This window comes from Simochromis diagramma, unplaced genomic scaffold (genome assembly GCF_900408965.1).
Source record: "Simochromis diagramma unplaced genomic scaffold, fSimDia1.1 OVJJ01000753.1, whole genome shotgun sequence".
NCBI lineage: Eukaryota > Metazoa > Chordata > Actinopteri > Cichliformes > Cichlidae > Simochromis > Simochromis diagramma.
Genome location: NW_024387523.1, coordinates 19,116,153 through 19,139,905, shown reverse-complemented (window position 1 = coordinate 19,139,905; position 23,753 = coordinate 19,116,153). Strand labels below are relative to the sequence as shown.

Here is a 23,753-nt window from a genome sequence, read left to right as displayed (position 1 = left end):
CAACATCTGCAGAGGATGGGATGATAGAAACTGCATCGAAAATTTTACCTTTTTGCTCATGTTTCTCTTTCCTTCTCTGGGCCTTTTGGTGCTCCGTCCATTCAATCAGCATAGTAACAGTAAGTAATTTCAGGTGCATATCTCAAACCACAACTAGCTCATTTCACATCATAAGTGATAAATTGGGAAGATGGCTAATGTGGCATTAAAAGAATGAAAAATTAACAGAATAGATACCCAATGGACTTTTGTTGTTGTGCCACCCTGAGTATTTTGTATGGAGAAAACAAGCCAACTTTAAAGTCTTCTCTAAAAGACTAACAGTCTCAGGGCCAATTATAGAAGGAGTCATTTGAGGATGAGGCAGTTGCATTAATAGTGACAGAGAAAATTTAATTTAAATCTAAAAGCCTAGTAGGTTGGATATGTGACTTGGTGAGCCTTAATTAATAGTGTTAAACATAAAAAGAGCCAAGGTAAATTGAGTCTCAAATGTATTCTGTCTGTCTGAAATGCTGGCTTTTTAAATTAGTGATGCTGCCTCTGCCTCCATGATGCAGGAGAGATTGGTTTGAGTGAAACACGTGTTTAGAATAAAGGCACGGACTCCAGGGGAAAACAAGACAAATGTCAAATGAGTGGGAATGTAAACTGAGTAGCGGTTGCTTTTGAGCTGAAGCTTTCCTAAAGGGGCATACTATTATTCTTGTTGCCTGCAGGGAAATTTGCACTGCCTTACTAATGTTTACTTACATCTTTGTATGAGTGTGTGTGTGTGCATTTGCTGTTGCAGCTATACACCAAGTGCAAAACTCTGTGCACGTGTATGCGTTTTTCTGTTCTAGATTTTTGTGTGTGTGTGGATATGCTTGGTTGAGCACAGATGAAACACATGAATCATGTGCTTCATGATTCATGTGTTTATGCTGCACATATAATATGTTGCAGCGCCTTGCAGGGACATTGTCCCCTAATGTGAGCTTAGAGGCATGTTGAGGATCCAAACGCCACCATCTGCACGAAGGCTAAACTCAGCCTGGCTCACATATTGAGGGGCCTTGGCAAAGGCACCTACCACCACTCCATCACTAATCACCATGGACAAGTATCCTACTCCTCTCAGGACAGGGTCACAGAGGGCAAGTGCTAAAGTCTGAGCAGAGCTTCGATTTGGAAAAAAAAAAGAATCTGCATGCTGGTTTAAGAAAGGGTTTTAGCTCCTCTGTCGGTTTCCCAGTGTGGATTCAATGAATTATATAATGTGGCCTCGCTGATTTTTAGCAGTGCCAGTAGCCCTAGAAAACGAGATCTGAATTTCATGAGCTCATAAATACTCCACATTATCATTCATTAGCATTTTCCCACATTTAAGCAGCTAAAAACAATATTTCCATTCTCGCTCCCTTCTTACTGAAAGCCAGACTGGATGTTAGTTATAAAGATTGGAATACAGAAGTACTTGGTTTCTGAACAGTACGAATGTCGGTATTTCGGGGTCGTTCAAGCATGACTTTACTATTCTATTTAAAGCCGCATGAAGAGATTTTTGACCACAAGGGGGCAGTGAAACAGTCTAGAACAGCGGTCCCCAACCTTTTATGCGCCACGGACCGGTTTATGCCCGACAATATTTTCACGGACCGGCCTTTAAGGTGTCGCGGATAAATACAACAAAATATAACTAGTACCGGTACCGAAAAAAAGAAAATTTATTCATAACACACGTGAAAAGACCAAGGAAAACCGAGTAAACGATAAAAACGATAACAAAATAACGCTGAAAACCGATAAAAACCCTGAAAACTATACATTTCACACCTGAGCCTCAACTCTCGCGGCCCGGTACCAAACGACTCACGGACACCGGTCCGAGGCCCGGGGGTTGGGGACCGCTGATCTAGAATACAACACATTACAGCGCATCTGGTAATATCATTAAGGGCTTTGTCTTTTTGCTTCTCTGAACAGGGTTACTGGTAGACAAGTAGCCAACTACAGTCTCATCAAAAGAATGGAGTTTGATGGCAGTAAATGAGATATTAGTGAAATACAAAACGATTATGCTTTAAAATTTAGCACTAGTTTTATATTTTCATTCACTGAAAAGCTACTGTAACTGAATAAGTTGAAGAATAAGCGCACTTAACTGCCAACAATTAGTCATATAATATTTATATATGCTTGATTTAGTTTAAAGATATACCAACACCCAGTGCAGAAATGGCTTATTACAGATTAATTATGTAATCTAACACTCTGCATCATATCACAACTGGGCAATAATAATTGGTTGAAATTACAGCATTTAAATGACTGAAACTATTATTTAATAAAACACTAACACCGAGCCCATTATCAGTTGATTCTCAGTACTTGCTGTTTTGGCTCCACGTTATCTGTTCTGGAAGTCAGCATGCATTACTGAAGCTTTTGCAATGACCTCTGCTTCCAGGCAGACCAATCAGTTCACATTAAGCTTTTGTCTATGATGCCCAATAGAGCTAATCATCTTGGTAATGGCACAGCTGTGAAGAAAAAGGTCTCATATGATGGATCCAACATCAACTACTGTACACACTAAAACACAGTCAGGGAGTGTAATAGTAATTTAACAGAACATAACAGAATTTTCAATAACACCCGTAAACCACCAGCCGGCCGATATCCCAGTGATGCCAAAGAAAAAAACATCTCCCAGAGAGGATCAAAGTACAAACACTAGCTGTCCTTTTCCTGCCTGTAACATCACATTAGCTTTAAAAGCACCCGGCTGGGAGCATAGCGATCAGTGGAAAAGGTCGGCTGTTCTTCCAGGACAAAAGGGACAACTCCCGCTGTGTTATTGTGGGTCTGACACTTGGGCATGTACCAGGTATGTGTGCCACGGTTGCCCCCCTGTCACCAGAATGGTTTCATAGTCTTCAATCACTTTTCAGAAGCTGTTGAGTTCTGTGGCCTGGACCACCATTGTTATGAGTTGTAGAGAAGTGGGTACTTACAACAGGGGTAATTGAGCAGCACTATGTCGTCCAAGGCAATATAACCCTGCCGCTCCTCAGAAACAGTCGCTTCAAAGATGACCTGTGAAGACAAAGGGTAAAGTAAATGACTACACCCCGCTGCATGCTGAATGGCAAATAGATTGGGTAAAATTAATATCTAAACACCTGGCAAGAACAGAAAATTCACATGTTTTGTTTCACTTACTACAAATTTAAAGGGGAATCTTAATTGTAAAGTTTTACCCTGGCATCACACCATAATCAAGAATGTTTCATATCCGTTGTGTGGTATTTTTCAAAAGCAGCAATTTAATCACAGCTAAATTAGCATTAGTTATTAGCAGAACCTTTTCATCTCTTTAAAACACCAACAGGGAAATGTCAGGCTTTAGTGTAAGCCCTTCAGAATAAAGACGCCAGAGCCCTCTAGAGCCTCTTTTTGTATTAAAAGGTCAAACAAGCGGCAAAGATACCCATTTGAGACCTAAACACTTCTGAATGTAAGGCAGCTACAAAACAGCTTTTTACTTTTATGCCTAAAAGTATTATGTAGGGTCTACCTTACAATGTGAAGCACCTTGAGGCGACTGTTGTTGTGATTTGGCGCTGTATAAATAAAAATTAATTAAATTGAATGAAATGTATGTATATATGCCTAATGTACAATGCAGAGCACTGCTACTGGTAGCCACTTGATTTTTTTAAACATGCATGTTGTCACTTATAATGTATGCTACTATCTTTATAGAACATGTTGCATGGTGTCATCATATAGTAGCTTGTCCAGCAGAGTGGTTCTGGCACCCGGTGGTGGTGAAGTCATGGGAATATAATGGTTTACAATAAACACACAAATGCTGCATCTCCAGTGCCCATTTTATTAATCTGCTGCCTTGGACAGAGCTTTGGAACATGCTCCTGTTGTTGGAAACTGCCAGAGCACGTGCCTCCAGATAAAAAACAACAAACAAAAAAGGTAAATGACGTTGAAAATCCTGAAAAGCAACAAGTGGATCTCTGAGTTAGGATTTCTCTGTCACAAACAAAAGGTAGCCAGCACTACAGAACAGGTGGAGGGGAGGACTTAGCCATTAATAGCTGTCATTCTGAATAATAGTAATGCCAGAAGTAGGAACTGCTCATGTACATGTACCTACAAACATTCCACCATAAATGCAAAGTTAACGCAATCTTGCTGCCTTAAAATCTAAACGACAGAGGTCAAAACACTTTTGTTCAGCAAAATGCATCACCATGTCTCCTCTGTTGTCATATACTGGTGAGCAGGTACATTTACTTGATTACTGTTAAGACGACACAGCAATTTGTGATCTACTAAGCCCAAACGTTCAAGGTTCAGGTGCTGTACAATTTGATATGTTAGAAATGTAGACAAAACCCCCCGTGAATCCTTATATGACTAAAGATCTCTTTCCGTTCCCCGTTGGCCCTTTTATTAAATCATCTGCAGGAGTTCTTAAACACAGCCTAAATATTCAGTCAGTCATCTAAATGAGCCAGCCACACGCAGCGACTCGGAGTGAACGTGCAGGCCTCCCAGCATGCAACAAAGTCATTCTAGGTTTCCGAGTAGTAATTACAGTCAACAGATCACAAATCATTCCCGCCGCAAGCAACTCTTCACTTTGTACTACAGTATGACAAACTCTGAACTTGGGGACTGAGTGCATTAACACCTGGTAAGATGAAAGATGTAGCTGTGCTCTGATTCAGACATTCACCCACACTTAATACTGCTAGTTGTCTATGCTAAAGTCCGGTGGAAGTCAGACTGTGACCGTGTACTTAGACTGGCAATAAAGTGCAATGTTGACAATACATCAGGCTTTAAGTGCCTGAGGCAAATCAATAGCACAAAAGGCTTTGGCAGATGGATACAGACTAAGGCTTTCTTTCCACTAATTTATTTTTATTTTTCATTCCTATGTCAGGCCATTAGAGACGTCTGACCGATTAACTCTACAATTCATCACGCGTCAACACACCCACCACCATCGATTCACTCAGCTCCATGCTTTGAGCCATCATTAAGCCCCTCCACATCTGCCCTCACTTATAGACGAGTGTGTTTCGCTATGACTGTGTCAGACGCTGAGGAATAATGTTGGCATACAGTAGCTATGCATATTCACACAAGTCATTATACAAACGTTACAGTAGAATCCCCTTGCAGTATTTACAAATAATATAATAATACCAATGATAAGGACTGACAGAGAAACACTACAGGTGGCCAGAAGCTTGGCGCCACTATCAAAGCTATAAACAAACATGTTAAAAAAATAAAATAAAATAAATCAAAACTGAAGCAGACTGTATGAAAATCAAAATTTGTGCCACTGCCAAATCTATCTATCTATCTATCTATCTATCTATCTATCTAATTTAGACCTGCGATGCATTGCATTGGGTTTTATATACGATTGCAAATATTATGTATAAGCTACTCTATGTAAGCTGTATTAAAAGACAGAAACAATGCATAGAGAGAAAACATATAATACTCATATAAGTATGCACAAAGCAAAATCTATTTCAACAAGCAGTATAAAAGATGGATTTGTCCAACTGAAAATCTCAAATTCAAGGTCATTCTCCAGCCTTCTCTCAGCTTCGTTTCTGTCTTCTTTGTTATGTCAAAAACAGACCATGGCCACCCACCCCCACCCCCCCAAAAAAACAAAACAACCAAAAACTAACGCTGCAAACACACCTGTGATGTGTGAATAAAGGTTTGGTGTACTGCAAGCAGCAGGGTGCCATCTCTCAGGAAGGAGCCCTGTGTCATTGTCAGCAACCAAAGGAAATGGCATGAGAAGCGCATCCAAATCAGAAAGCAAGCTCAGCTACAAGCCAGTGGAGACAGTTGAGAACAGTGCTGCACAAGGGCAGTTACATTTGAGGTAAAAAATCATGCAAGAATTTTAATATGCACCTCCTGTGGCATCGTGTTTGGCTCATAAAATTCAATGCTAGAGAATTGATAGCAGACTAACAAATAACACATTGATAGTAGACTAACAAAATCCATACAACGTCCCATTAGGCCTTTGCTATGAATACATAAAATGAAGAGTGGAAGCTGTAAACTAGATTGCAATAAAAACAAGATTTGCACAGTAATTAATATTTTTAGCTTTTAGTTTTTATTGCAGAATTGCAGGAAACATTTTTGTGTGCACACTAATAAAGAAGCTATCATTTGACACAGACACCAACATTCTTCATGAATTTATTTAATTTAACCAGTTATTAGAATTTTTGATGAATGTGTTGAATAAAAATGAGAAGGATGTCCTGTTAATTGACTTCTTCAAGTAAACTTAAACTAACACTACTGATCTATATTGGCTTTGTCGCATTAAAACATAAATATATGAGAAGCAAGTGGCCCTGCCACTTTCCTTTAACAGGCTGAGGATGAGTACAGTGCCTCCACTGCAGTGTGATATAAAGGACCAGACAGCATATGCTGAAGGCTTTCTTTCCTTCTGTGTGTGTACTTAAATGTGTTTATGCAGTCACATTGAAGGGACTTGAAGGGACACAAAGAAAGAACCCACGATATAAATCATGAAATTTTAAAGGGAAAACTTAGTTCAATGTTAAAGTAAGGTTACTGTTAGGTTCAGGTAAGTCTATGTTCTTTTGAAATGATGAAAATTGAACTGTGCATGTGTTACATTTTCCAAATATCGAAAAGTCTTCAAAAATCTAATCATTCTACTTTTCAGAACAAACTGATAAAAACTGAAAATGTTCCACACGGTTTGGTGCATAATAATTTGGACAGTAACATTATTGTCACAATGGGAATCACCAACTGCTCTGTCTCACCCTGAGATACTTTTTGAGACCCAGGCAGTCGCTTCTTGTGGCTGATTGTTTGTAGATCATTCTACCTTCAGTTTTGTCTTCAGTAAATGAAATGCACATCTAGTTAGGCTCTATCCATCTAGAAGTCCTAGAACTGCTTTTGTGGCATATTCTGGGTCATTATTCACTAGTAGTACATGCTCATGCTGAAATATAGTTTGGTCTGTTTTTCCTGTTGGCTGAGAAATGAAAAGGAAAATTACAGTGCTTTTAAAAAGTGTTGTAGGTGCAAAAATGCCAAAAGACGCTGCAAAAACTGTAAAAACATATTTTAGCCCATTGCTAGGTGGTTACTAGGCGACAAGACTGTGTAGTCATATATCATGTATAGCTCAACTTTTGAGCACATAAATAAGATATGATGATTAAAACAATGGGATCCTTTCATAAGGCATTGTGTAAATGCAAAAAATTGGTCATTTTAACATCATTAACATAAACCTTCAGAGTGAACTGTTGTAAAATGGCACTATGTGAATAAAACTTATGTGAGCTGAATAATTTTGTAATTACATGAATATAATTCTACAGATAACTAGAAGAGAAATTCTTACTTAACCTCTTATATGTCAGATATGAATTAATACAGTCAAGTTAACAATGTCTGTTGCTGTTAATGCTAACTGCAGTTGCAGTTGTATCAGTTCTTTGCAGTAATACAAGTTTCAGGAGGATGCTTATAATATGAAAAAGAAGCAATATGGTGCTCTGTTTCAGTCAGCATTAAATGAATAAAGCTTTGATACGCTGGGGAATGTGGAGCTGTTATCAGTGAGATAAAATTGTGCTGGGCTAGATTTGGAGTGAATCCCTCATGCTTAGGTAAGCAATCCGATGGCAGACCTTGCCACTACCAATAAAAACAACTATGAGAGGTAATAGCTTAATGCAAATACATTGAATGACTATTGCAGAAATAAAGAAATGTTGGAAAGACAATTCTTGTCTGGTCTGTTTTCTTTTCTTTTTTTAAAAAAAAAAAAATCCAATTTACATAAGCTCTTCTATAAACTGGCTTTAGAACATCAAGACATTTTTCCAGGAGTCCAACTTTTACAAATTTTGTTTTAAAAGTGTCTAAAACAAAACAACAAAAATTGAGAGGGTGACCTTTTGCAGCTACTAAGTAAGAGAAGTAAGTAACGAAGGAGAGAAGGAAATTTATAGGGGTATGGTAAGGGTGTAATACTGAGATACATTCAGGATTAAGGCAATGTGATCAAGAGGACAAAGAGTAAAAAAAATAAAGGGTGAATTTTTTTAAAGAGTGTTACAGAGAAAAAACGTTTTGTTTTTTTTTCAAAGAGCACATTTTTTTCTTACCAAGATGACAGAGAATGAGTGAACCTGTCTGAACTCATTTCCTCTCTGTCCCTCAAAGTCCACTCTCAAACAGCAAGTCTCTTCACCAGAGCCAAGCAGAGTCAGGCAGAGGGTCATGAACTCAGTCAAATGACACCTAATGATTTAATCAGAGACTCAACACTGCAGGTTTATCTTCCATTACAGGTGCAATGAACTCTTGTGAAACACAGCTATAGTCTTCATCTTTTAAGCTGCAAGAGGAAGGACCTGTTATTAATGGATATTAATTGACTGATAAGGCCGCATGTTTAGGACACCTGAGTGTTAAAAAAAAACTATATACAAAGTCTGAATTAAACAAAATATACACAGAATTAGTGACAAAGGGCAAAAGTCCAATTTATTCTCAGCAATGAGGACCAAGCTCTGGCAACGGTTGGACGGGGACCAGATACCTCACAGCAACAAGACAGATACCCCATACTCCAGAAGGAGCTTCCACAGGACACCGTGAGGGACGAGGTTCAATACCTACAGTCTACACGTGTTTGCCCAACACGTGTAGACTTGTTGGGCAAACCCTGATACACCTTCAAATACCCTTGAGGGAATACTCCAGTGTTCCATGACCAGGACAAAAACCACAATGTTCCTTCAGAATCTGAGGTTTCAACTAACAGACACACTCACCTCCTCCTGGCATGGGCCTACCCAGTAAAGCTGAGAAACCCCTGAAGTTTGAACACACTCGCCAGCCCCCCTTCATGAAAATGGGAAGTAGAACCACAGTATGCTAATCCAGAGGCCCTGTCACCGACTAACACACAGTGTTGTAGAGTGGTGTCAGCCACAACAGCATCACGATATCCAGGGCCCTAATAAACTCAGAGAGAATCTCACCCACCCAAGAAGATCTGCCACTAAGGAGCTGATTATTTACCTCAGTGACCTCACCCCGAGTGATTTGTTCCTATGCTCTCTGTCGACTATAGAAGGCATGTCAGGGGGATTGAGGAGCTCTTCAAAGTAGTTCTTCTATCATGTCCTCAGTTCAGCAGAGGTCAGCAGAGTCCCATCAGCCCTCCTTGCTTTGGCTACTGCCAGAGTTGCAGTAACCTTACTGCATGGTAGCAATAGCCCTTATAGGGGTGTTTTGTCCATAAAATGTTTGTAAAGCACATTTAGCCTGGCCCTTCACCTAGAACACATTTACCTTGGGAGACCCTACAGGGCCAACGACAACACTGCTTCTAGTATCACCAGGGTACACCAATCCCTCTGCAAGATAAGGTGGTGATTCATTCTATTTCAAATGAAAGGATACAATAGAAATAAAAATAGATATAAAAAAGACATAAAAGCACACACAGCAATTATTATTGTTTCATGCATTACTGGGCTAGTCTGTTTCCTGCTTCTGGACGAGTGGTTGAAGAATCACTTCTTAATATCAGAAACAAAGTACTTCTAAAATGTATGTGTGCTCATGATGCAGAAGAATATATTTTAGACTCTCCAGGACTCTAAGTACTTGTCTCCTAGACTCCTTAATTACAATACTTGATTAAACATACTTTCACAGTTTGAATTAAAACTGGATCTTTTTTGTTGTCATTTTTGATATAGTCTTTTTTAATGTGGCTGTGCCCTGATCCAAGATAATAAAACAAAGCCATGCTAACTTAAACCTTGATTTTTATATAAGAAACTGTTGGCATGGAGCACAAAAGATTATCATACAGTTTCCTTGATTGATTTTTTTTTCTAAAACTACATTTCCTCTACTACAGCTACTCTAGCCCACAGAGTTGGACAGCTCATAGTTTGGATAAGTTGTCCTGTCTCTAAATAGATGTGTATCATCTTCTAAGAGGACTTCCTGCCAAAAAGTTGGATACATCAGAAAATATCCTATTTTCAAGGACAAAATATGTTAACATTATATTAACAATGGACATGTAGAATCCGGAACTATTGGCCACGAAATTTAAAATCTTATAACAGTAAAAGCCTAAATGCTGAAGGCCAAGAGCACCTCAGATCACGATCCAACATATCTCTGAAGCAGCCTGTCTTCCCTCAGGAGGTGTTGACACCCAATGTTTATTGAGTATGCTTTGAATTTAATCTATTTAATCTCCACCACCAGTACCACCAGCAGCTGCTTAGGGACGCACTTTCTCCCCCGAGTCCTCTGATATGGTGGTCCTACCCCTGTGTGGAGCTGCTGCTCTGTGGCCTGCTGCGGCTAATCTGTTGGCTGGCAGTGCTGGACAGTGATCTTTATCAATAGCACTGAGCAGATGGATGTGTGGACCCCTGTGGGGCCTCTGGAGAATACTAAAAAGAGGCACAGAGCCTCTCTCTAGGCTCAGCCCTTCGCGCAACAGATAGACACACTTGGTTCCTTTGTTTAAGCCTCTTCACTCTTCTGCACACATTTACCTGCTCCATTACCTGGTGCCAATCATCCAGGTTTATAGGACAAATAAAGCAATCTGTCCTGTGTCTACATGCCTGGTGGAAGGACTTTAGAGAGCAGTGCCTTCTCATCACTCACACATCTTGAACATACGTCACCGAGGTAGTAGATTACATTGCTTATGCATGCCTGCATGAATGGTAAACACTGCAGTGCTAAGCAAACTCCCCATCTGGTCTCACTTGTCTGATTGTTCTCGTTAGCTCCCCCCTCCTGCCTCCACCTTCCCCTTTGCTACAGTCCGTGGCATGCAAACTTCTAACATCCATAGAGAAAGGAAGAAAATCATTACTTTGAATCATTTTGGCTGTTGTGAGAGTCGCTCAGGACAGAAGAGCTGAGGATGGTAAAGCTCAGGCTGTCCTCATTGATCTGTGCAACCCTCTAATCTCATTAACTGGCTCTTGATTTATTGAGATGGGGCTCAGAGTGCATCAAGGTTATGGAAGCAAACACCCGGACTGCTCCCCCGCGCTGAGGGTCGCATGGAATTGAGGTCAATTGACTATTCGCTGCACCCACGCTCCCACAATCCCTTACACCAGCTATTGCCTTCTCATTAACGGCAATTTGGGGGTGGGGCGAGGTGAATGGTGTTGGAGGCGACAGGCTTAGTGGGAAGAAAGAGAGCATTAGGGGATAAATTATCAGCCCTAATGAGGTGAGGCAGGACTGGATCCAGTCATCAGAATCTTACAAGCTACACAACGGTGCTAATAATGCAGCACCGACAATACAGGCATCAAACGAGCTATTGATTACACTGCAGCACACAGGTAAATTGACCAATAAATAAAGATACAACCCAAACACACACCCACTGTAATTATACAGCTATTGAACCACTGTGATATATGACAGAGGCAATTTGCTATTTGTTGCATATGGTTTGAGTAATTGGGAGTGCAATAATAATGCTGTTACAGCTGACAGCAGCCATGTTTTAATAGCTATAGCGCAGGTGTGAATGTGTGCGTGAATGGTTGTCAGTTTCTCTGTGTTAGCCCTATGATAGACCAGGGAGTCCAGGGAGTACCCCTTGCCCTATGACCTCTAAGATAGGGTCCAACACCTCCATGGATGAATGGATGGATGGAGGGATGGATGAGAAATTGGCTTAAAAGACTAAAGCTGAAGACGAGCTGATAATGCCAAAGGCTGACAAAACCTCACCTTGTTTCCACTGACATCTCAAGGAAGGAAAGAAAACCTTATGACTAAATAAATACGCTAAAACTAATCTGCACTGGAAAACACAGTGTATATATGGACGTAGCGTTTTCAGTGGGAGAAACGGTTCATTCAAGGGACTTCTTCAAGTCACTTCCTTTCTCTATGGATGTTAAAAGCCACAGAGACAGAGACTAAGCGAAAACCTGTAGTGATCCCGTATGTGTCTGGAGTATCGGAAAAGTTGAGACGCATTTTTTCTAAACACCGGGTCTCTGTGGCTTTTAAACCCCAAAACACGCTGCGCCAAAAATTGGTCCACCCCAAGGATCGGGTCCCCCGACACAAACAGAGTAACATAGTGTACGCTGTTAAGTGCCAGGAGGATTGCCAGGATTTATACATCGGGGAAACCAAACAACCTCTGGTGAAGCGGATGGCACAACACAGAAGAGCTACCTCGTCAGGCTGGGACTCTGCAGTCTATTTACACCTACAGGCCAGTGGACACTCTTTCAAGGATGAGGATGTACACATCCTGGACAGGGAGGAACGCTGGTTTGAGCACGGAGTCAAGGAGGCCATTTATGTGAAAAGGGAAAGACCATCTCTGAATCGAGGAGGGGGCCTAAGGGTACATCTTTCGCCATCTTACAATGCTGTGATTGCAGCCATTCCCCAACTCTCTGTGAATGGTACTCATGGCCGTTGATCAGTGGTCTTTGATCAGTGGGTTTTGGTCAGTGGTTGTTGATCAATGGTCATGAGAATTTGCATAATTATGATGAAGGTGACCTCCCAACCCATTGTTCCTTCAGTGGGCTGGTTTCAGTCATAATGCAAATGTACTGTTTATAGGATTGGGGAAACCTGCAGTCAGCTGAGACTGAAGAAGTCACTTGGATGATTGACGAAACGTTTCTCCCACAAAACGCTACGTCCAGTTAAACAGAATCAACTTTTGGAGATTTACTTACCTGGATGATTGAGAATGCATCAAGATGTGTGATATTTGTATTTAACATCAGTGCCACTCACGGGAATACAGTGGTTCTATTTTGTACATCCATAAAGTCAGAGTAACAGGAAACCACAGAAGAGAACTGCAGCAGCCTTGAAGAGCAAACTGAGCTTCATGGTAAAATCAGATCTGCAACGCTTTAACAAAAAGTGAGTCACAGCTCTGTGAGGGGCTCCTGTGTTTATGTCAAATTTACATTTATTTACATGGATTACCTAGAAGCACAACATTGCTAGATTGAACCAGCTTCAAGCTTAAATGTTGCTCCCCTTCCATGTATTAAAATGCATCAAAAAACAGTCGGGGCTCTTGGCGGTGTTTTTACACTAACAGTTTTTGACTCCTGTAAAAATGTGGTTGGTAAATGCGGACATCTCCATTGTTAGGGTCCAACTTGCTAATTTTTTGTTCTTTTTCCAAGCAGAATACGGCAGGAATACAAATCATCTTTTTTATGGTCACATATTACTAAGATCAAATGAATTATCGCTCCTGCAAATATGACTTTATGTTTAAAGCCATTATGTTCACCTGCTTCTGCTTCGTGATAAGAGATTTGTTATTGAGAGCAGCCAGGCATACTGGGAAAAGAGACGCAGTCATCGTATTTAATTCAAGAGATTAATGAATTCTGATTGGTGCAGGTAAGTAAGTAACATCACAAATAAGGGAATTCACATCTGTAAAACAAGCTAAACTTTTTCATTGTAGCAAAACTGATGATGAGTTGATGGAGAAGCTAATTTTAGATGGAAGTCCGATTCTGACCAGTTACACTGTTTACTGTCATTTAACCTCAAATCAGAAAGAATACTCTTTTAAACCAACTCAAATTTAGTATGGAGAATCGCCACTGCTAATGAGAGCTGGGGCTCTTTCCACAGCTAAGCAATCTTCAGCAGTTTTAGGGAAGGCACAGCATCAATGGAGGAGTCAGGCAAAGGCCATGTTTGCCTTTGTGTTTTTTTCCCAACATGTATCAGCTGTGCCGTGTGCATTTTTCAACCCTGGTTGTAACTTTCAAAATTAAGGTTTTTCCTGTGTCATTTGTGGCAAACAATTTGAAGTGCGTGATAGTGCCATCCTGTGCTGATTCTAAATGCATTGAAAACATGAGAGATTTCTGGACACACAAACATAATCTTTCCTCACCACTTGGACCACTTGCTAGATTCGGCTCCCTGCAGTTTTGTGTACTTCTCAAAAATCAAATGTGGAAGGACTTTTGGTTTAACAGAATGGGGAGCTTTAAAAGTACAAGGGGTAGCAATGGAGCCACTGAAAAGATAAAGATACAGGGTGTGCTGAAATTCATCCAAATGCTGATTTTAAACATAATTTCCACCATGTTTAGAATGAAATAGGGAAAAACTATAGATTAGAGTTTAATTCTGTTTTCTGCATGAGCACAATTTATTCCATTCCAACTTTTCATTAAGCCAAAAAGTTCATATAGAAGTGAAGTAGAAATGAACTGGATGAACTTTGCCTATAAGTTAGAACCTGCAATAGAACATGTAACAGACCTGGGTCATTTTCACATATCAACTGTATGCTGCTGATCTCTACAAAGATCTGCAGATGTGGGTGATGCACAGTCTGACACGAAAGCAGACTGTTTTCTAAATTTGTCATGTAGGAATCTACTACAGTAGAATATTTATTTGTTGTTGTTGTTTTTCCATTATAATTGACATACTTATATTAAATACTGAGGTTATATGGCACATTTGGCTAAATAGCATGAGTGGGAGGGGGATTTCAGTATTGTGTGTTATTGAAATTGGTGATTGCGACTATTTGCAATGACTGGGCAACCACTGATATTTTCTAGTCACGAGTTCTATTTTTACTGTTTTGCGACTCAGCCATTAATGTCAGAACTGTTCTGCCGTTAAACATCTCACCAAGACTGTAGCTGAGCAGCCCCTTGACAAACTGCATTAATCAGCCTTCCATGGTTGCATATGGCTGACTGTGGTTGCATATGACATATGCGGACGTATGAATTTCCTTGTTCCAGATATGATCTAGAACAGGGAATACAAACTGTAACTGTTCAGCAGGATACGATGAATATGATAGACTGAAGGAGTCTTGTGTAGTTGTAGTTCATAAAATAAATCCCAAATAAAATGTAAATGAATATGATTGCATATTGTTTTATTTTGTTGCTGTAATGGTATGTTAAATGTATGGTATATGTATGTACTGTACGTTACATATTTATTATTTAGTTGTGCTTAAATATTTTTGTTTCTTGTGCCCAGTCTTCCCTGGCCCAGACAAGACAATATCTCATCATCATCATCATCATCATCATCATAAGCATCATCGTAATAACTGTAATCATCACCACTAGTGGTTGGCACTCACCACATCATACCACAAGTCCTGCAGTTTTGCTCATATTCAGTTGTCTGACCATGAAAAATGTCCTTTGTTATCAAAGCTGACGTTCACAGGTGGGGTTGTTCATGTTTAGTCAACCTGACAATTAAACACTACCAGAAATACGAGAATATAAAAAAGAAAAAGAAAAAAGCAACAGCTCTCCTCTCTCTTTGATGGGAAGTTGTAAACAAGCAAGACAGAACAGAAGACTGCACCTCAAACCAGCTCGGTTCAGAAGTATTTTTAACTACAAAAGTACTTTGTTCTGGGACTTCACTGCCCTTCCATGCACATACTTGGAAAACATAAGAAAGCCAGAGCACACCGGCTTTTTACAGAGAACGGAAGGAAAAGCAGCAAAAAACGTCCAGGCAATACCCAGGGGCGATCGTGGCTCAAGAGTTGGGCGTTTGTCTTGTAATTGGAAGGTTGCCGGTTCGAGCCCCGGCTCCGACAGTCTCGGTCGTTGTGTCCTTGAGCAAGACACTTCACCCGTTGCCTACTGGTGGTGGTCAGAGGGCCCGGTGGCGCCAGTGTCCGGCAGCCTCGCCTGTCAGTGCGCCCCAGGGCGGCTGTGGCTACAATGTAGCTTGCCATCACCAGTGTGTGAATGTGTGTGTGATTGTGTATAGTGTAAAGCGCTTTGGGGTCCTTAGGACCAACTAAAGTGCTATACAAATACAGACCATTTACCCGGACGGACATCAGCCACAATATATTTGCCATTTATGAAACATGTTTAACCACAGCAAAAAAAAACTGTGGCCAAGCTTTCTGAATGCTTTCGCATTTTAAAGTAGTCAGCGAATCTCTTTTTTCTTCTTCTCCCATTTCACTAATTAGGAAATTAGTGGGTGGAATCACCAAGATTTTTTACAAGATTGAATACTAGAAATTTCCAGTTAGCTACCATCTTATATAAATTTATAAAATATCCAAACATAATTCACCTCAGCTGACAGCTGTCAGGACTCTTTGGCTCATTGTTGTATTTAACAACATAACTACTGAAACCTCATGTGTTTATGTGTTTGTTACCAGTTTCTTACCTGGTATTCACTGGGCCAGAAAGTGCTCACAGCAAGCTCCACCTGGTGCCACTGGCGACCCTGGGAGCCTGAGATATTCCAAACTGCACTGCCCTTGGGACCCGAGTTTACCCGGACATAGACTTGGAGGTCCCCGGGGCTGTGGCCATCACGGCTGTATAGGAAGTAGCTGAACTGGATGCAATGAGTGTCGTTCTCACTGAGCGGGAGCAGAAGGAGCTGAGCCCTTTGGCCACCATAATGCTGCGAAGAATTCACCATCATGAAGGACCCTGGTATGAAAAAAAGAAAATTAACACTGATTAGAGAATAGCCTATTTTCTTTTAACTTTAGTTCTCAGTATCACAAAAGACTGCACTCATAGTTTTCATTTACTATCGGCAGAGTCTCACAGGCAGCTTACCGAGAGAACTTGGACAGAGAAAGGGAAGTTTGAAAGTTTAGCGCTGATAAAACTAAACGACCTTGCCAAGCAGATTCATCTTCTAAACAAGCGGCAGCTACACCTACACCCACTTTACAAACAGCAGCCATTTCAGCATTTTCACCTGCCATATAGAGCTAACCAACCTGAAATATAAAAAAATAACAAGATCCAAGTCTTTGGGCTTCACCTGTAACACCTCAGCCACGGATAGATATGTCAACCCTAGATATGTTAGTTTTGAGCCGCTGAAGAATCTCTGCCTTCTTATTATTTTTAAACTGCCAAAAAAAAAGCCTGAGATCTAAAGTTGACAGGTTCAAGGTTGTTACTCGGAATATCTGTGAAATCCTCTCTGGCTATTTGTCTGTATTTGGTCTGTCTCTGCTACCTGCTTTCACAGGGCCATCAGTTTTGCAGCACTGTCTCAGATCTGGTGTGTTCAAAAGGACAGAGTGGATGTCAGATTGGACTTTCATTTTGGACTGAGGTTCACAGAGTCACTGCTGGCTCTCTCATCCCGGCAGCACACCAGAGATTCCCTGGCCATGAGAAGAGCATCACATTATACAGTGGGGAAAATAAAGGGTGAGGCTTGCCTTTGACTGTGGCCTTCAAAACAGTATAAAGTCAGTTTAAAGTGGGAGAAAATGGAATGGAAAATACAATCTTTATTTATTTATTTATTTTACCCGTGTTTTCTGCCACAAGCAGATGCCTATTCAGTATTCAAAAACAGCAACATTTCAACATGACATCTTAATACTTCTACGGCCAACATTTTTTAACAAGCCCAACCCTATATATCAAAACAAAAACAGTCAAAAACTCACTTTAGAATGAATGATGATGAAATATTATATGGAGGACAAATAGCTTTGAGTTTGAAATTTCCATTGAAAGAAAGTAATTAAAATAACATTTAGGGATGAGTGTGGATATGGAGTATATAGATACAGGAAGGTCTAGCTTATGTGGCAAGAGTGGTTTTATAAACAAGTCCTGTAAACAGGTAACCATGGAATTTAAAATCGATAAATTGAAATTTTGAAATATTTGGTCACTCTTTGTATGCGTAAAACCCATTTCATGTTTGAGCTGCAGCGGTGGTTTAAGACCCTAAAGCTGTTCATCCTGTAAGAGCTGATTATAAGATGGATAGGCAGTGGCATTTGGGCTCAATAAATGTTCAAATTACACAAAAAATCAGTCATAAGCAGTTTGCAATGTTGCTTTTAGATGTCTTGAGTAATTTCTAAAGCTCTTCTTTTATCAGAATTGTTGAGCTGAACTTGTTTTTGTATTACTTCTAGAACCTTGCCAGTTTATTATTGGGCTGATATATGTATCAGTATCTGCATTTCTAACATCCAATAAGTAACACCAGAAAAACCATTTACCCATGATATGAGTGTTGACGTTACATAGTAAAGGTCATTCTGCAACTTCCCATTTGCCAGTACACGTTTGGAATGCCACATGCTCCAAGCAGCGTCAGGCTGAGCATAAACATATAAACAGATACTTAATAACTAATGTTGAATAAATTTGTTTGTTTTGATATTGTAATATCATATTTTTAAATCAGTTGAAATTATAGGTCCCAAGGTCAGTGCACTTTAGAATATCTCGCTTAGAATCTTATTTCATGAATTACTTATTATTATACTATCACCATGAAAAACAACAAACTCTTTCACTGGTGGAAAATCGTTGGAGAAACAGAGAAACCTAGAATCTGAAGAAAAGAATGACAGCTGTACAGTACAGTGGGAAATATAATTATTTGATCCTCTGTTTCGAAGTTTGCTGACGTACAAAGAACAATCTCTATTTTTTGTGGCGGTTAATCTGTTCCTCTAGTAGAAAAGCAACCCCAAAGCATAATGTTTCATACTTGATTGTGGGGCCGATGTTCATTGGGTCATACTCTGCATTTCTCTTTTACCAAACATGGCGGGCCCAGTTGATGCAAGATAGCTTAATTTTAAATCTGACCCCAGAACTTTCTACCAATCCTCCTCAGAATCATTTAGAGGGAAAAACGTAAGATGGGCCTCTACATGTGCCTTCTTAAGCAGAGGGACCTTGCAAGATTTAAAACCATTATGGCGTAGCGTGTTACCAGTGGTGCTCTTAGTGACTGTCCCCCCAACTGCCTTCAGATCATTAACAAGCTTTTCTCATGTAGTTTCAGGTGCATCCACCACCTTTCTTTCTTTCCTTTCATGTTCCAGATCAAGAATGGCTTTGTAATCCTTTTCAGCTTTACACCGATCTATCATCTTGTCCCTGACATCATTTGACAGCTCTTTGGTCTTGCCAATGGCGGTGGAGATGCTGGAAGACATTGATTCTGTGGACAGCTGTACTTTACACACATAAAATACTTATTCCGCTCACTGGCGTGCCAATCAACTTTTATCTAACTTGTTTTTCCAGATCTTTGGTTGATATTTTTTTCTATTTCCATTAAAATGAAACTAACCTAAAATTACATTTTTATGTTTGTTTTTTGAAAGTGAGCAGACTTATGAATTCAGCAGGGGATCAAATAATCTAAATGGAAATGTACAGCTTAGGACAGTGGTTCCCAAACTTTCTTTGCTAGGCCCCCCTTTGTTTTACAAGAAAAATGTTCGCGCCAACGTCAAAGGTATGTGCCTTTTTTCACGTCACGCTGTGCGCCAAGTTATTGTTTACATTAGATGAATTGCAGAATGGCAGATAGTCAGATTACCAGTATTTTGTCTCCATCTGTAGTATTTACAGGCTTACATATACACACACAGTTACTGTCCCTCTATTTAGAAAGGCAGAGGCGTCACGGTGTGATTATTTTACGTGTAGTTGTTTTTTTCCTGTGTCATAATGTTCAACATTGCTATCAATACATTTTTCAAAAAATGTCTCTCTGTGCAAAATGGGTTTAAAAACATAAACAGCTGTGGGATACTGTTTGTCCGTGATTTAGACAGGGGAAACAAATTGTGGCAGGATCAGCCTGATGTTATTTGTATCCCGCTGTAACTTTACTGTATAAAGAGCTAACATCTCCAAAATGTCAGGAGTAGTTAGTCATTACAAGAAGTGTTTGTGAACTAAAAATGAAGAATGTGGGATACTGTTTGTCTGTGATATGAAGAGCCCAGCACGTGCTCCTGACGCAGGGAAAGCCAATTATGCAGGGGAGACCTACCTCGGCACTTGTGCAGGTGAAGCCAAAGGGAAGACATGCTTCACCATATTTTCTAGTCTTTGGCTTAGAATGAAGTTGGTTTGGAAACATATTCAGCGATGCTTCATCTCCTGCTTTGCGTTTGTGTAGGCGCCCCGTGCTAGCAGTGTCCAAGCATTGTTTTTGTTTTTTGTTTTTTTTCCCTTTTCATACCGCGCCCCCCCCCTGCAATGGCTCTGCGCCCCCCCTAGGGGGCAGGCCCCACACTTTGGGAAGGTCTTGCTTAGGAGATGAGGTGTGGCAATCAGTGGGGAAAAAATGATAGAAAAGAGCAGAAAAGAGCTATCAGCAGGTTGTGATGTTTCTGTCAAGATCTTGAAAATATTCAAATCAGACATTCTTTAAAACAACTTTTAGAATAGCCCCTAGAGTCCCGTGAAAAGCTGTGAGGACATTCTTAAACATGCTGGTTTAGATGAGGAAACTGGAGTGATCTTCAAAGAAAAGTACATATATGTATATATATATATATATATATACATACACATAAAAAAAAATCCCCACTCGCCCCCTGGGCGAGTGGGGATTTATCCTTCAAGCTCGGGTCCTCTACCAGAGGCCTGGGAGCTTGAGGGTCCTGCGCAGTATCTTAGCTGTTCCCAGGACTGCGCTCTTCTGGACAGAGATCTCCGCTGTTGTTCCCGGGATCTGCTGGAGCCACTCGCCTAGCTTGGGAGTCACCGCACCTAGTGCTCCGATTACCACGGGGACCACCGTTACCTTCACCCTCCACATCCTCTCGAGCTCTTCTCTGAGCCCTTGGTATTTCTCCAGCTTCTCGTGTTCCTTCTTCCTGATATTGCTGTCATTCGGAACCGCTACATCGATCACTACGGCCATCTTCTTCTGTTTGTCTACCACCACTATGTCCGGTTGGTTAGCTACCACCATTTGTCCGTCTGTATCTGGAAGTCCCACAGGATCTTAGCTCGGTCATTCTCCATCACCCTTGGGGGCATCTCCCATTTTGACCTCGGGACTTCCAGGTTATACTCGTTACAGATGTTCCTGTACACTATGCCGGCCACTTGGTTATGGCGTTCCATGTATGCCTTGCCTGCTAGCATCTTGCACCCTGCTGTTATGTGCTGGATTGTCTCTGGGGCATCTTTACACAGCCTGCACCTGGGGTCTTGCCTGGTGTGATAGACCCCAGCCTCTATGGATCTTGTGCTTAATGCTTGTTCCTGTGCTGCCATGATTAGTGCCTCTGTGCTGTCTTTCAGTCCAACTTTGTCCAGCCACTGGTAGGATTTCTGGATATCAGCCACCTCCTCTATCTGCCGGTGGTACATACCGTGCAGGGGCCTGTCTTCCATGATGGTTCCTTGTCTTCCTCCACTTTCTTGGGTTTCTGCTGCCTGAGGTATTCACTGAGCACGTTGTCAGTTGGGGCCATCTTCGTGATGTATTTGTGGATGTTCCTTGTCTCATCCTGGACTGTGGTGCTGACACTCACCAGTCCCCGGCCCCCTTCCTTCCACTTAGCGTACAGCCTCAGGGTGCTGGACTTGCATGCATGGTAAGGAGCTTTCTTGTCTTGATGTCAGTGGCTTCAATCTCCTCCTCTCGTCAACTAGCAGCTGGTTCATTTGTGCTGTCAGACGCTCGTGGAGTGCAGTCAGCTTCTTCAGCCAGTAGGCGTGAACCATGTCAGGGCCTGGTGCTGTCCAACTCTTCATACTGGAGACCCTTTCTTGGATATCGGCCAGAAAAAAAAAAAATATATATATATATATATAGATGTGTGTGTGTGTAGATAAATTATCACTATTTATAAGTTTTTTAAACCATTAATGACTACATTGACTTTCAAAATGATGTTTTATTAAAGAAATGTTGAAAAGATAGGAAGACAAAGCGAAAAAAGACACATACAGATAATGCAGAAAGTAAGAATTGTTACCTTGCAGTGCTAAAAGTGGCTTTAAAGATCAGATAGTTTCCTCTTCAATTTCTAATCTTTCAGTCATCATCAACATCAGATGGACTCTTTGATGTCGCCCATAGGAGGGTGAAAGCATGCTAATTGAACGGATAACCTTCACATATGGCACCTTGTGGCAGGGTGATGCTACTTGACATGGCCAGGGAAGACAAGCACATGGGTAGTGTAGTTGCTTAGGTACTGTAGTTTAGGGAGAGTGCAATCAGAGGCCTGCCTCCTGCCATTAATCATACTGACATAGTTATTAGGCCATAATGGCAACCGAGGGAATGCTTAAACCGGAGAGATGGCTGTAATATTTGCACGCTGACGTGTAGGACACATATCAGCACACACACTCCTCGCTGAAACACACATAGTTTACAGCATCAGAAGCAGACCTGGGGCCTAGTCACACTGACCTTCCCTTGAGAAAAGTGGCTTCTTCTTTTAACTTTCCCAGCAGTCCTTCTACTTTCTTTTGCCAGCTTACATTCTTATTCTTTTATATTTTAAGCCAGATCTATATTTTAATTTCCCCAAATACATGCAGTGTTAAAAAAAGAACAAACGACAAGGTGGTTCATATATTCAGATAACATTCACCATCTGTTTTAAGGTAAAAAAAACAAAACAAAATCACATCATTAGCACGTCATGAACGGACTCCATTCCATCAAAAAAGGAGACATTTTCCAGAATGCAGTAGGTATTCTTTCAGACTTTAGAATGCAGTGTGCTGATAAAGTAGAGACAATCTATTTACACTTTAATGCGCTCTGAATGAAGAAATCTTCGACTGAGTGCAGTTATTTATTTAGGCAAAGGCAAATGTGAAATGAACTCAATTACACTAAGTGTAGTTTGTGTTATCAAGTAATTTTCCATGTCTCACCCATGATACAGTGGCATCATTTGGAATTCAAAATCATATTACCAGGAGTCTGATATAATGCGTAGCCTTGAGTGTGCTCAGCCTGCTCAGTCAGGGGCTTTTAATTCCATTTATCAGCTGCTTTCTTTTGAGAAATATAAAAATGAAACAGGTCAAAGGGTGAGACAGATGCACGGACAACCTGGATATCTTTGAGATTTAACATGCATGTCACAAAGCATTGTCGACCAATGTACATTCCCTCCCTAGGCTCCTCTTCTCTGCCCCCAGAGCACGGATAAGACGTCAAACTGCCAGAAATATCCTGTGATAACAAGCAGCTGCTCTCCTTTGAGAACTCATGGTATTCTTGGACGACACTGAAATTTTTCTCTGCTTCACCTGCTTGCAGGCGAAGGCCGGGCAGGCTCTGGCTAAGCCCCCGCCGCTGCTGCTGCTTTGATGTGCGAGTTCTCCAGGCGGGGCTCTTTGGCTAAATTGCTTTTTCTTCAGCTATGAGAGCTGGAGCCTGTCATTGTTGGAGGGCAAGTCTCCAACTGTCCTTATGACGGGATTGCACTGGGAAGTGTGGGCGCTCGGAAATTACATAGGAAGCAGCTACAAGTAACGCTCTGTCTCTCATTTTACGGAAATGTCTTTAAGCAACTTGTCTCCTTTGTTACTGAAGCTCCAGCCTCCATTTGATTGTACTGAAGCCATCTGGTGGTTAAAAGAGTGAAGGACACAATAAGTCCTTCAACCTGAACAAACTAGGTTAGGTCTTAGTTTTTGGACAAAGAAATATATATATTTTAAAATTTTGCCTTTGTGCTCCACCACAGTGCATTTTAAATCAAACAATAAAGGTATGATTTAAGTGAAGACTTTAATTTGAGTGGGTTAACAAAGGCATTGCATTCATTGTTAGAGAATTATGACCAAATCTATACACATTCCAACACTTTCAGA

At 40.8% G+C, this 23,753-nt stretch overlaps 1 protein-coding gene across 7 annotated transcripts in view; it reads right to left on the bottom strand.

The window, feature by feature from the left end:
* ptprua (protein tyrosine phosphatase receptor type Ua) overlaps positions 1–23,753 on the bottom strand; it is a 245,729-nt gene that overhangs the window by 105,341 nt on the left and 116,635 nt on the right. For all 7 annotated transcript variants that reach the window (XM_040019859.1, XM_040019858.1, XM_040019862.1 and 4 more), the window contains exons 3-4: positions 16,321–16,592; positions 3,000–3,081 (exon numbers count right to left, since the gene is read on the bottom strand). In XM_040019859.1, the coding sequence (XP_039875793.1) occupies positions 3,000–3,081; positions 16,321–16,592 (354 nt within the window). The remainder of the gene's footprint in view (positions 1–2,999; positions 3,082–16,320; positions 16,593–23,753) is intronic.